Source organism: Macrosteles quadrilineatus, unplaced genomic scaffold (genome assembly GCF_028750875.1).
Source record: "Macrosteles quadrilineatus isolate MER2022 unplaced genomic scaffold, UCM_ALF_1.0 Scaffold_1__1_contigs__length_201487025, whole genome shotgun sequence".
NCBI lineage: Eukaryota > Metazoa > Arthropoda > Insecta > Hemiptera > Cicadellidae > Macrosteles > Macrosteles quadrilineatus.
In genome coordinates this window covers 46,160,471-46,174,983 of record NW_026542594.1, presented here as the reverse complement: position 1 = coordinate 46,174,983, position 14,513 = coordinate 46,160,471, and the positions used below count along the sequence as shown (strand labels likewise).

The 14,513-nt window shown below is 35.2% G+C and overlaps 1 protein-coding gene across 2 annotated transcripts in view; it reads left to right on the top strand.

Annotated features, from left to right (window-relative positions):
- LOC128982900 (kinase suppressor of Ras 2) overlaps window positions 1-14,513 on the top strand; it is a 149,311-nt gene that overhangs the window by 42,802 nt on the left and 91,996 nt on the right. For both annotated transcript variants that reach the window (XM_054401958.1, XM_054401957.1), the window contains exons 5-6: window positions 3,601-3,757; window positions 13,866-14,005. In XM_054401958.1, coding sequence (XP_054257933.1) covers window positions 3,601-3,757; window positions 13,866-14,005 — 297 coding nt within the window. The remainder of the gene's footprint in view (window positions 1-3,600; window positions 3,758-13,865; window positions 14,006-14,513) is intronic.

The window sequence follows — 14,513 nt, the reverse complement described above, 5'->3', positions numbered from 1 at the left end:
AGATCAGCACTTGAATTGGGATAAACATGTCCACAAAATTTTAAGTAGAATTAATTCCGGAATTCATGCTTTATCAAGTATGTCTTTTTACTGTGATTTAAAAAAAAAATATATATATATATTTTGCACATGTGCATTCACATATCACGTTTGGCATAGCACTCTACTGCTCAACAAAAATATGTAATCTAGATAGCATTTTAAAGGAGCAAAAAAGAGTGGTTAGAATCATGCTTAAGCTGCAGCGTGATGATTCAGCTAAAGAGCATTTTAAGGATCTAAAAATCTTTACTGTTTACGGGCAGTATATATATGAATCAATAATAATTGCAAAAAAACAAGAAGTATATTCGGAACCAAAAGAAAAATCCCATTCTTATAATTTAAGAAATAAGAGCGAAAATGTACAACCACATAGGACAATTTTTTTTTTTAAAGAAACCATCCTATGCAGGTAATAGATTTTTTAAATTTATTCCAAAAAATATTAAAAAAGAAACAGATCCAAACAAATTTAAAAAAATATTGAAAGAGTTTTCAATAAATTTAGCAATTTATTCATTTGACAATTTTTTTCACCTCCCTCAGTCGCTATGATAAATTATCTTACTAGATTTGTAAAATGTATTTGTTGTTTTTATAACCATTCCTCATGTTTTGCTGTTTTTTATCCTGTTGAACTATTTTGACACTATTTTTATTGTAATTATTTTGACACTATTTATTGTACAATGTACATAAAAACGAATAAAGATATTTGAATTGAATTGATTTGAATTGAAGCTTCTTTTACATACCGTTCGGGAGATATTGAAGTTAGTGTTAACAGGTTGTTGCTTATCCACTTTTGTAATGGAAAACATCCTTCCATGCAAAGTTGATTGGCTTGTGTTAAGACCTCTTGACATTCGTCAATAGTGTCAGCACCCCCAAATATGTCATCAACATATCTTCCTTTTGAAAGAACAGATGCCCCTTAAGGATATTGATTACCATGGTCAATTACAAGTTGATTCATTGTTCTCAATGCTAGAAAGGGAGCACACGATAAACCATAGGTTACGGTTTTCAACCGATATGTACAGAGTTGTTCATTGTCGTACCATAAGATTCTTTGTAAGTCCCAGTCATCTGGATGAACCATAATCTGCCAATACATTTTTTCAATGTCTGCAGAAAAGACGTACTTGAATTGTCTGAACCAAATTAAGACATCAGATAAATTAGTTTGCAACTTTTTCCCAGTATGAAGGATATCATCTAGAGATTTACCCGTAGAAGAATGCTGTAATCCATTGAAAACTACTCTTAGTTTTGTGGTTGAACTGCTATCCCGAAGGACGCCATGATGAGGTAAGTAAAATGTTGGAGTAAATACTACAGAAAGTTGTAGTAAATACTACAGAATCACTTCTTACTTTTGACATATGATCAAGTGATTCATATTCTGAAATGAAGTTAGAATACAGTTTGTGATAGTTAGGATCAGTAACAAAACGTGTTTTCATTGAGTTCAATACATTGAGAGCAGATGTTCGAGAACTCCCTAGATTTTCAGCAGACTCTTTAGAGGAAGTTTAACAACATACCTTCCACTTTCAGTCCTAGAGTGCGTTGATTGAAAGTGTTCTTCACACATTTCATTTTCAGGAGATAAAACCTGAACTGGATCGTTGGCAAAATCCTCCTGTTCCCAAAACTTCTGAAGTAAATCATCTACTTTGTTCTCCAGTAGGCAATGATACATTGATGATTTATTGTCATTGATGAAAAATCCACATGGCCCAGATAACACCCAACCAAAGATGGTTGATTGAGCAATAGGAGTTAGAGGCGGACCCTTGATAAGTCCAGGGAGAATGATACTTCCATAAACATCAGCTCCAAGTATCAAATCTACAGACCCAGGGTTCATGAAATCTTTGACGGCTAGTTGAAGCTCCTTGATATGATGCCAGTTAGATTTACCTGGTGTCATAGTAGGTAACTTAGCAGTGAGTTTTGGCAGAATATGAGCTGTTAACGGACAGATGACTTTGTCGTTAGATGGACTCCCAATGTTAAGGGACACTACTATACGAGTACATTGTACTCGTACTTGTTACATCAGTTAAGTCAGGATTAGAAATTACTAAAGAATCGAAAAGATCGTTAAACGGTTTCCAGGATTGATAATCTCCTGGAAACTGGGGCAATGATATTTGAGGCAATTTGGGTCTGAGAAAAGAGTTGGATTTACTACTTTCTGTAATACTTGCATTTTGGGGAGATGACGTTGAGACTAAGTCAAGGAGGTCCAGCACTTCCGATTTGTTGACGAGGTAAGCTTCTTTTCCGCGGCTGTAATGCTGTCTTCATTAAGATATTCAAGATTTTTCAGCAATTCGGTATTTGATTCGCAGATCCTCCCCTCGTGATCTTTGTCAAATTTTTTCCAATCTGCTTCCAAAACTTCAATTCGTGTTTGTTGAGCCTTAGTTATTGTAGCTATATCTTTGTTTTTGAAAAAGGTTGAAGCATTTTCCAGGTGTTGTAGTCTTGATTTTTGGAGTTTGAGTTTTGATTCCAGTGATGCCATGATGATTATGAATGTTCAAATTTAGGTAGACATAAAAAGAATGTTTGATAAATAAAATCTCAGTGATAGATCCAAGCAGTTCTGTTTTGATATGCTGTTGTCCCGGCTCGATTTAGGACCAATAATGTTATGATAGATGGTAAAATTTATACAATAAAAAATATAAAATTCAAGAGATGGTTTAATGAACATGATTTTCAACGAACTGACAAAATGTAAACAAAAATGTAAATTGAGTATTAACAATATAATAAAACATATGATTTGTGCACAAAAGGCAGGCAGAACATAGTATTCAGAGAGAACTTCTAACACCATTCAATAAATACTCAAATGTTGTTAAGTTGTGACAAAAGCCTAGAAACTAATCCCATTTGGTTTATTTTATTATGATATGTTACTGTTAGTATTTTCTATTTATGGTCTATATGGCTTTATGGTCATTTGTAACTAAGATTATTCAAACTCTAATAAAGAATGAAATGTGAGTATGGAATGGATGATGGGCCTTGTGTAGCTTTATCACCATCTAGAGTCCAGTTTTTAAAATATTTTCTCAGTACTTTTGATTAAAACTAAACATATGTCAAATGGTTGAATTTCAGTCCATCAAAAGTTCCACCAAAAAACCACTGTCTTCGGATGGAATCGGTAACCTTCTGAGTTTGGGTTATTCTGTGAGGTACCAAATTTAAAGGGGGGTAAAAGTCACAAAACGTAACTCCAGTTATGGTATTTTCCTCTACTGTAAGACTTCTTTAGAGAGTAGATTGAAGAGAAATGTCTGAATAAGTCACACTATAGGACAATATATCAGTTATATGTTATTTGACCTTATATTGTGTATCTATAAGCCCCCTTGGAATTAAATTTTTCTGATGAATAGGCCAAACTTGATCCCTCAGCCAAATAGATATTTATTAGGCAGAGGTTTTTACAATTTTTAATATCCCAATCTCGTTCACGGTCGTTTAGATACTTATCCCAATTGATTACCTAGTTTCTGCAATGTTTGTTTCTAGTGGGTGAGAAAGTGAGGTTTCCTACTACACCTCCGCCACGCCGGAAACATCAGACAGGGCTACCAACATTGTACCCTGAGCCACAACCTCTCACCAAGTCCAAGAGTCATGAGAGCCAGCTGGCAAACAAGGTGGATGGTGACACTGCGAGCACTGGGTAAACAATTACATTTTACTTGACCTATAAAGAAATTGGTGTTTTATAGTGATGGTCGGATCCGGATATCGGACTACCGGATCTGCCGGAACTGAGCTAGAACCGAAGCCCGATCGGATCCACAAAAAATTGGATCTTGGGCTGGATCCGGTTTTAATAGATCCAATTTTTTTTACTATTAACACAAAACGTCTAGAGATGTGCGAGTATTCGAGATTTCGAGTTCGAGTAGAGTACGGCCTTGAAACTCGAGCCTATCTTTGAACTCGCCAGTTTGTTTTAAAACTGCAGAAAATCAATATTTGTTAAAATGTCACTTGTGTTTACATAAAATGATGTATAATTTGTATTACTGTAGATTCTATTACTGTAGAATATTACTGTAGAAATATTAGTAAATATTTCTACAGTGTAGAAATAAGCAAGAGGTAGTTGTCCTAATCTATTTTTATAGCTGTCACAACAGAATAGGTCAACTCAAAGCAGTCGCCGGCGACTGACTGGCAATGGTATACTACTTGACACAGAATGGAATGACATGATCGGTAGTGATTTTGTTTTAAAGTACTGTTTCACAATAGAAAATTCCACTACTGAACTGTTATCTTATCTTACTAATATTATAAATCTGAAAGTTTGTGAGTTTGTGTGTATGTTTGTGTGTGTGTGTGTTGCTCAATCACGCATAAACTACTGGACGGATTGGGCTGAAATTTGGCATGATGATAGCTCACATTCCCGATTAACATTAAAGCATATTCTTATCTCAAAAACCCTTTCGGGCTCCGCCCCAGTGGCTCTGTAGTTCCCCATGTTAATCTTATGATTTTTCATATTTAAAAGTAATTAATGAATCTTAACAGCTGTTTCAATCAAACAAGTTGGTTCTGTTCTATGATGTTCAATAGCATAAAAGTTACAAGGATTACCAACAGGGTGCAGCACTATTATTTTTTTTAAATTTATGACAACAGCTAATTTCCAATCAAAAGGTGAGTGAGCGTAGCGAACGAACTTCAACCTGGAGGTGAGTTAGCGTAGCGAACGAGCTACCCTGAAGGCAAGTGAGCGCAGCAAACGAGCTCCAACTTAAAGGTGAGTGAGCGTAGCGAACGAACTTCAACCAGGACGTGAATGAGCCATACGAATACTTATGAAGTCAAACGGGGCGAAGCCCGCGGGTACAGCTAGTGTAAGCAATAAATTTATGTTTAAAAAATTCAGAATAGAAACACTAGTAAGGCAAAACAATAGAAGGGAGGGAGGGGTTGTGCAATGACCTCGAAATGAGCCTGCATGGCAACAGCAACAATGAGTGGAGTAGGGGTTGGGGGAAGGGGAGGGTGAGACCTTTGAGCTGTATTTAGACTAGACTTTCACCACTTCCCAAATGGCTGGGTAGGGGGATTACAATAGCAGGATTTTTTCCTTGCCTGGTTTGACTTTTGTCTTTTTGTGCAGGAGATTTGAATAATCAAAAATATAGTTTGAATTGACCACAATTATTTAGTATTGATAATACAATTTGCAAGAGACCAGGAGAAATATTATTCGAACTATACTTAATGCCATGATTTGCATTTTGTGTCAAAATACAACATTGCGCAATCATGATTTGGGTCATTGACCTTTTTAATATAACGCATCTATTATAAGTCAATAATTGATGTTCCCGTGTTGAAATTAATTACTCTGTAAACTTGTAAAACATTAGATAACTTATAAATAAGTATAAAATCATACATAAAGATAATAATTGCATTCCTAAAAAGGATATAAAGATGACAACATAAAAACGTCATTATACAGGGTGTCCACCAGGCCAACCAAAAAATTCATGAGTAATTCATGAGTAAAAAAAATCCAGGTAGTTCAGTTCCTACTTTTCATACTAAAATTTCCAACGTGTTTTGCGCCAACTCTCGCAATGCTGTTTTAGCGCTAACACAGCTCGCTATTTTAGTTATCGGAAAGAGCATTCTCAGTTAAAGAAACAAAATGTATAATTACTGTAATATTGCCTGATACAAGTATTTCATTTTTATATATTACTGGTTAAATAATCCAAAAATTAAAAACTAATCCTTAAACCTGCAATTTATCAATAACTTCTTAAAAATAGTGATATGTCGATAGCAAATTTTTTTGAATCCCTCTACAGACACCTGAAAAATAGATTCTTAATACTGATAATTTCTATTTTACCAAATTTTCTGTAATGACTACTACACCAGCCCCTGTCTTTATGTACTTTTATATGTAATTTTGGAGTTATAGGTTGTTTCTCAAGTGACCTACAGAAATAACTAATGCAGAATTTACAAAAATTTCAAGTAGCCAATTTAAATTTTAAACCCTTCTAAACACATATAAACACCACGTTAAAGGTAAATGATGATATTACAAAATAAAAAAAAAAACTTTCTAGAAGTGTGCCATTTTGAAATTTTTGGTCAAGCCAAACTCGAGGTTATATTGTGATCATCTAACACTGTCGTAGAGACACCATAATTGTTTTCTGCGATAATTGAAAAAACCTGAATATCTCATTCAGTAACAGAAACATCACCACTGTCTTGGTCGTATTCGTGACAAAATTCTGATATTTTTCAATGGTAACAGAAACATTATAATCCTCTTTGGTGGTCACGGAAACGTCATCGTCGTCTCCCGCGGTCACGGAAACGTAATCGTCGTCTCCAGCAAGATGGAAACGTCATCGTCGTCTCCCGCGGTCACGGAAATGTCGTCGTCTCCTGCGGTTACGGAAACGTCATCATGCACGATCGCGGCAAAATCACTAACAAATCCCCCGGCCAGTTGGACATCATCGTCGTCTCCCGCGGTCACGGAAACGTCATCTTCATGCGCGATCGTGGCAAATTGAAAATTCCCGGTAAATAACAAAATTTACGCATAATTCCCGGTTTTCCCGGTAGGACACCCTGTTATACTTTCTATTTGTTCTTCCATCTAGTTCATAATCAGCTGAGCTGTTATCATCAGTTATTGATAACAACATATTTTTTTTTCTTATTGTAGCTATTAGAGAGTAATAACATAGACTAAGCAAAATATTTTTATCTATGGCAATAAACAACAAATACTTTCTGTTACTAAATCTTAAAAATATCTGGATTATAGTGAATAGACATAAACATATTTTATTAACACAAAACATTCTTTATAAAGTACATTTCATACATAAGAACAGGTGTTTCTTCATAGTGATGTATTTTATAGTCAAATGAATAGTTAAAATAATTCAAACAAACTCATGTAGGATGTCAGAGAATTTTTATCTAAACTATAGGGTTCTCCAAAAATTCGTCAAGTGAATAGTAGGCTTTATCAATTATTTTATCTTTGAATTGAGTAGCATTTAAATTTTTAAGATACAGGGGTAATTCATTGTACAATCTAAGTCCCATATATTGAGGGCTGTTCCTAAAAATCGTCAACTTGTGATGTGGTAATCTGAAATTATATTTATTCCTTGTATTATAATTATGTGTAAATTTGACTACATCTGACAAATTTTCCTTAGTGTTATGTATCCAATTTAGAATTTCATTTATGTATATTCCAAAAATAGGATCTATGTTTCATTTGATTTCTATAACTACTATTGTATGGGCCTATTACATTATTCAGTACAATGTTCAATCTACAATTGTTTTGTTTAACAGTAAGGTAGGCTACTTGTAGGCCTATTTAATAGGGGTGGGCGAGTAGTGATTTTTCAATTCCAGTCGAGTCGAGTCGAGTATTTGAGTAAAAACTCGAGTATCGAGTCAAGTCGAGTAGTTGCACGTTAAGTAGGCCTAGGCCCAGGGTTTAAGCTGCGGTAGTATTTTTAGCATCTTGCTATTCACAACTTAAAAATGCTAAGTTTACATTGTTTTGCAGGCTAGGCCTATGGCAAATTTTCTACGAATAAAATTGAAAGATGTTATGTTCAAACAAATGTATTAGCCTACTGGAATTTTTTGTTTTAAATGCTTAAGTTATTGAATAATATTTTTTCTACAGTTAACTTAGTTTTTGTCTTTGCAGAGAGTTTGCAACATTTTGCTGAAACAAATTTCATCCTAGCCTAAACCCTGCCTAGGCCTAAATAGGTAGTTTGAGTACTTATACCAAATTTTCTAAGTTATATGGTTAGTAATTATTAGTACCTCTTACCTTAGGCCTAATAAAAAATTTGGCCTAGAGACTACTTGTTGGCTGCAGCATTAAATTGGGCCTATTTAGGCCTACACATCACTTGTTATTGTGTGTTTTATTTTTTCTTGCCTTTAATTCCTCCTCACTAACATGATCAACCTCCTCACTAACATGATAATCAACCTAACTAACTACTTAACTTAATAAGGTAACTTTAAGAATAATTTAAATTTAAATAAGAAACAGAATTTATAAAAATAAATTTATTTATAAAACAGAAAACTAATATCAAACTACATATTGTATCATAAGCTAAAACTTCAATATGCAATTAGGTATTTTAAAATAATCACTTGGATAAGCACTTCATCTGTCTTAACACATTCGATGCGGCGGGTCCACCGGTGGACCCCGCGCGTCTCAGCTGAGGAGCGGGGGGTCCACCGGTGGGGGAGCGCGCATTGCATTGTTTGCCGGATCAGTGTGGTTCAGCCATTGTCGGGGGAACGTTGTAATCTTTACCAGCCTGTAGCTTATAATGCGAGCTTTATTCTGGTGTAGGTTGGTACAAAGATTTCCCGTAAAATCCCGTCTGGCAATGCTTTTGTCCCGTTTTCGGGGATTTTCTCAGTTCGAGCCGTATTACAAAGACTCTGGTTATTGATCCAGGCAGTGCTGCTACCTTTGAGTGTTTCAGTGAACTACGTCCACTTTCGGAGTAACGCAGAACAATCACCACTGCTCTTTTGTGATTCGTCTTACTGAGATATTTCAATACCAATAGCGATCGCTGATTCAGTTAGCGCATCGGGGCTCCGCCCGGGCCTCGCCGCAATTGGCGAGCGCCTGTTTAAAGGTTTTCAGCAGCGAATGTGTTAAGTTTGAAGGTTATGGGTACTAGGGCTATCCTCTTCACTCAGTACATTTATAAAAATGATCAAGTCACTCGGCTCTGACAGACTGAAAATATCAAACAAAAACATAGTAGGCCTATTATCTCGAAATAAAATCCCACATTAAACACTTAATTTAAAATTAAAACACATTTCACTGTAGCCCGGTATAGCCTATTTGGCCTTTCTTTATAAACTCACATTTTCTAGGTTAAGTTACAATTTCAAACTGTAGTTGTCATGTTTCTGTCACCAGATTGAAAATTAATTGCACAATCAAAATCACAAACAGAATATATGTTTATTTTACTTTCTATTAAACTTCCATTAAGTTGACAAAATCAATTTTATTTTAAGTCAAATTCACTTCAAAGTAAAAACATTCAAAACTGACATTGACATAACTTCACTCCAATCCATTGTTTTGTTCTTTGTTGTTACGCCAGCTGTCACCATATCTGCTCTCTCTCTCTCTCTCTCTCTCTCTCTCTCTCTCTCTCTCTCTCTCTCTCTCTCTCTCTCTCTCTCTCTCTCTCGTCAGTCTGCTCATTCTGCTTCTGCTTTGTTTTACCATCAAACAGCTGTTTTGCAGGGCTGACGTTGCCATATTTATCATTACACCATTATGGTGAATGTCGGTAAAATTATCATAAAATTTGTATAGCTTTTATTTCGTAAAAAAAATAATAGTTTGACTAATTTTAATCAGGTTTATGTAAACTCATTAGAAAATGAATTTTACTTATAGTTTGTTTATGCCAATACCACAGTTGTAAAGTACAAAAATTATCTTCCATCTGGCAACACTGTTGGAACTGATCATTTCTTTCTGGTTTCTGCCAAGACCCAATGAGATTGCGTCATTCAGTTGCATCGATGTTCCTTGCAGTAACTTATCGGTTTGTAAAACCAAACACCAATACCGATTAATGTGAACAAATATTATGCTATAATAGGTTATTTTTATTTGTTGTATTTCTATATTTTGGTATAAAATATTTTGTTATTTCTATATTTTGGTATAAAATATTTTTATGGCAGTTCAAACTAAATCTGATACTGTACTTTATAATATCTTCAAGAATCATCTGCCATTGTTATACTAGTCACGAGACTCCCTTGTTGACTATCGACTATTGCAATTCGATAGATTCATTCAATGCTTTATTTCAACTTACTGTATCGTTATCGAGACGTATGTTGACTGTTGTAGGAAAGTGAAAGTCTTATCTTTAGTAGTCCTCTTGCTAGCTCTGCCGAATGACGATGGTTGTTTGTTGAACATTTGGTTTACGCTGGTCTAACCTATATGAGTTTAGATAGTTGTTTTTTGTAGGAATGGGGATTAAATAAGGCATCAACACAAAACAAAATATAATTAATTAAATATGGGTGTAGAAAATCGTGAAGTGGCACTATTTATAACTACTCGACTCGAAATTTTCGAGTAGTAATTACTACTCGACTCGAGGTCAAGTATTTGAAAAAACTCGAAGGTCGAGTACTCGCCCACCCCTATTATTTAAGTACTTTATTTTGAACATACATTTTGATTATTTTGACAGAATGTTTGTTTACAATTAACAGACAAGATTAGAAAATTTAATTTTCTTTAATTTTAAAAATTTATTTTTTCCTTTACCCACTGTCAAACCATTGGAAATTGTGTATGCCCACTGTTACAAAAATCACACCAACTAAGAAAAATGGTAATAAACATACAAAACTAAAGGTAGGAAATAAAATTTAAAGTTGTAGAATAAATCTCTATACCTACTTTATATTGTAATTGCAACCTTAATAACGAATGGATGCAAGTATTAAGTATTTTTAGATAAATGAATATATGCTCACTTACTTATTTTTTGCGGAAGTAGAAGTTCATTTATGAGCTTTATTGTTGTTGGTTTAAAATGATTTTCTATGCATTCTTTTGATATGTTACCGCAAAAATATTAATAATTAATTCATTTATAATCGTACTTCAGCTTGTTGGTTGTTTTACAAGTTACAACCTCTAGCCTAAGGAGTTACTTAAACTTACACATCCTGATCTTTTTGGTTTAAACTCGACTCGAACTCGAGAATCATAGTTTTTTGCCAATTACTCGACTCGACCTGAAAAACCTGTGCTCGCACATCTCTAAAAACGTCCTTTATAAAGTTTTAAGTATTGTATATAAAGTACAATTCATACATAAGAGCAGGTGTTTTGTCATAGTGATATATTTTAAAATAAAATTAATAGTGATTATCTGTGTCCATATACAAGACTATCTGTATCCAAGTACAAGACTATCTGTGTCCATGTTCAAGACTATCTGTATCCATCACGGGCGTCGCCGCCATAGGGGACATGGGGGACGCGTCCCCCCAATATTTGAAAAGTCACTTTTGTCCCCCATCCCAAATTTTAAAAGGAATTTTAAAAATCATACAGAATGCGTGTTCACCCGATCGATCACTGCCAGCAAGCAAGGTGCTCGCTTCGCTGTGTGATTCGGAAGCGTACGGCATGGTGCGGTGGTGGAGGGGTGTTCCGATCCACGATCCTCGAGTTGTACTGGATGCCTAGACGCTTGTCTTGAATGTCTTCTCGCGTTTCAGTCAGACTTTCAGTCCGTTCCGTCACCGTCAGTCGGCAGTGGTTGATACTACATTTAGATGTAGGTCTACGTTAACCTTTTTCTCCCCGTGTGCTGTATCTGTGGGTAGTATCAGTTATAGTTCTTTTAGGTTAGTTGATACTTTTTGGAAGAGTTGATACTTGAACCTTGAACTGTTTATTGTCAAATGAAGCGAGCAGAAGGCCAAAAACAAATTATTTATATAAAAAAACCTGCTTGTAAAAATGTAAGATTGTGGGTTTAAATATTAGTGTTCAATCGTCATTGAATTCGATGCTATACACATATATATATATATAAAGGCTAATTATAATAATCTTGCTATACATATTGTGACAGATCTAAGGAATGGGGAAAAACGTAAGGTTAAAAAAAAAAACATAATCGCTTGCATGGCATGTAACAGGTGAAATGGAAGGTTTTAGGACAATTGGGCACAGTTCTAGCCGTTAGAAATGGCTTTATAAAGTCACCATACGGCTTTTGGGAGATATGGCTTCGTAGTCTACAGTAGGCCTATGTTTTGAAATTCATGAATGCAAGTGCGTCATAGTTTGATTTTTAAAATGTCTACTTGCTCATGACAAAGACAAATAACAGGTGAAACGGGAGGTTTTTGGACAGTTGGACACAGCAGATATAAACATTAATAATGGCTTTAGAAAGTCGGTAAACAGCTTTTGTGAGGATACAGCCGTAGCCTACAACATTTTTTGAGATTTATGAATGAATGCGATTGTCATTCATGACAAATAAAGGGGGAAATGGGAGGTTTTGCACACAGTTCTAGACGTTAAAACTGGCTGTATAAAGTCACCAAACGGCTTTTAGGAGGATATGGTCGTAGTCTACAGCGTGTTTTTAAATTCATTAATGCAATCGTCATAGTTTAATTTTTTTAAATTGTCTATTTGCTCATGACAAACAACAGGTGAAATGGGAGTTTATGGACAGTTGGGCACGGTTTTTGGTGTTAAAAATTGCGTTAGAAAGTGCACCAAACTGCTTTGAAAATTACAAATTCGGGGGACCCCCCAAGCCCCCCGGTGGACCCCCTATACATTTGTCCCCCTCAATCTTTTGATGCTGACGACGCCAATGGTATCCATGAACAAAACTATCTGTGTCCATGTACAAGACTATCTGTGTCCAAAGTCCATATACAGAACTACCAATGATAGTCCTGTACATGGACACAGAGAGTCTTGTATATGGACACAGTTAGTCTTTGACATTGCCTAGCCATATGAATTATTTAAAAACCCCGCCCTTGAAAAAAAACCTATCTGTATTTGGATCCGAGGATCCGGATCCGATTTTTTCAAGTTCCGGATCCGGAACCGGTACCGACATTTTCTTGGATCCGCCCATCACTAGTGTTATAGTGATTGTTCTATTGTATATTGCATTTGTTTTTCTTGCTCCCTTCAGTCTTTGTTTTATTAATTTTCTGACACAGTAGAGTATCGCTGTTCCATACTAAGTTGGATCGAACCCTGTGGGTTTACTTTTTGTATGTTTAGGTTTGATGCAATTGTTTAAAAGATGTATTAATTAATTATATTGGTTTACCTTGTGTTTTGGTTTACCTGTAAAAATAAAATAGCCTCTTCTCTTCAGGGATATCTTTTACACTAGTATAAAATATTATAGCTAGCTATGGGGATTGTGTTCATAGCCAAAAGTCCTTAAGCCATTCCCCAGGTGTTGCCAAATAAACAATGACTTTAGTAGCTGGAGTGAAACATATAAGTAAGCTCTCAGCTTTGTCAATTCCACAATAGATAGATATTATAACCCAAATAATGTAAGCCTAAATACACTTTTGTAACTTCGGTGCTATCGAGTATGAGTTCGTAAAAAACGTTTTCCTTGAGAATCAAGTTGACGTCCTTGCACTATTATTGAAGACTTGGAGGGTAATGGTGAGGAAGAATTGCCCGGATACAGATTAGTAGATGGCATGGGCTGTAGAGTGTATGGCATCTCAAAATTAAACAGGATACTATCTAAAACTATCTGAAACTACAGTAGTTATTCTATATAATAGTATACAGTATTGTGTTACTAGTTTGGAAAATAGGTGTTTACCAGACTAGTCCGTTAAAAACATTTTGCACAAGTGACATATGATAATTTTCGTCATACTACTATGAACTAACCTAACAATAAAAAAGAACTTTACATATTTATTATATATTCCCACTGACCAATGGACTAACAATCACCACTCTTTGCCTACAATAATAAGCTGGTGTACAGTAAAAACTCATCACCTTGCAGTAGTACGTAATGAAACCCCATTTGATTAAGCAGGCGGCAAACAGTTGTTTTCCAGACTAAATGCTTGTGTGGAAAGTTTGTTAAAACAGTGTAGTGTGGCGAGAACATTATTACTTAGCTTGACATTTTATATTGTAGCAGCAGGACTGTAGAGAGGAGAGGCAGGTTACCAACAGAGCCTGGTCCCCCACTGGTGTCTAGTCCTATCAAGTCACCGCCTCCCCCCGCTCCTGTACCTGCCACTGCTGCTCCCCCGCTGGATGATAACACATTCAAATGTAAGTTACAAATTTATTTATTCATTAAAATACATCACATAATGCCTAAGAAGTGCTTCTGCACACAGGCAGGTAAATTGTCAAAAGATACATTGTGTACTTACAATCTAGTTTAGAATAAAAGCAACAAGTATTAAATAAGCTAAGTTTATAAGCAAAATTTACAAAGTTATATCAAGAAGTTATGTCAAACAATCAGACTGATACAAATTCCTCAATGCTGTAAAAACAATTGTCTAACAGGGAAGACGGTAAGTGTAACCTGGGACTTTAAAAATTATTAAACTTCTTTCAGTGATAAAGGAAGCTTATTATTATATAGTTTGAGACCCATATAAAAAGTACTCTTTTTATAAGCAGCAGATTTATGTATAGGGTATTGCAACACAGTGCTCATGGACCTAAAGTTGGATTGGGAGCAAGTCCTTTTTTCATCAATAATAGCAAAATGTTTTTTGACAAAGATTAAATTTGTTTTTCCTTTGCATTTTTAGAACAAATCTATTAG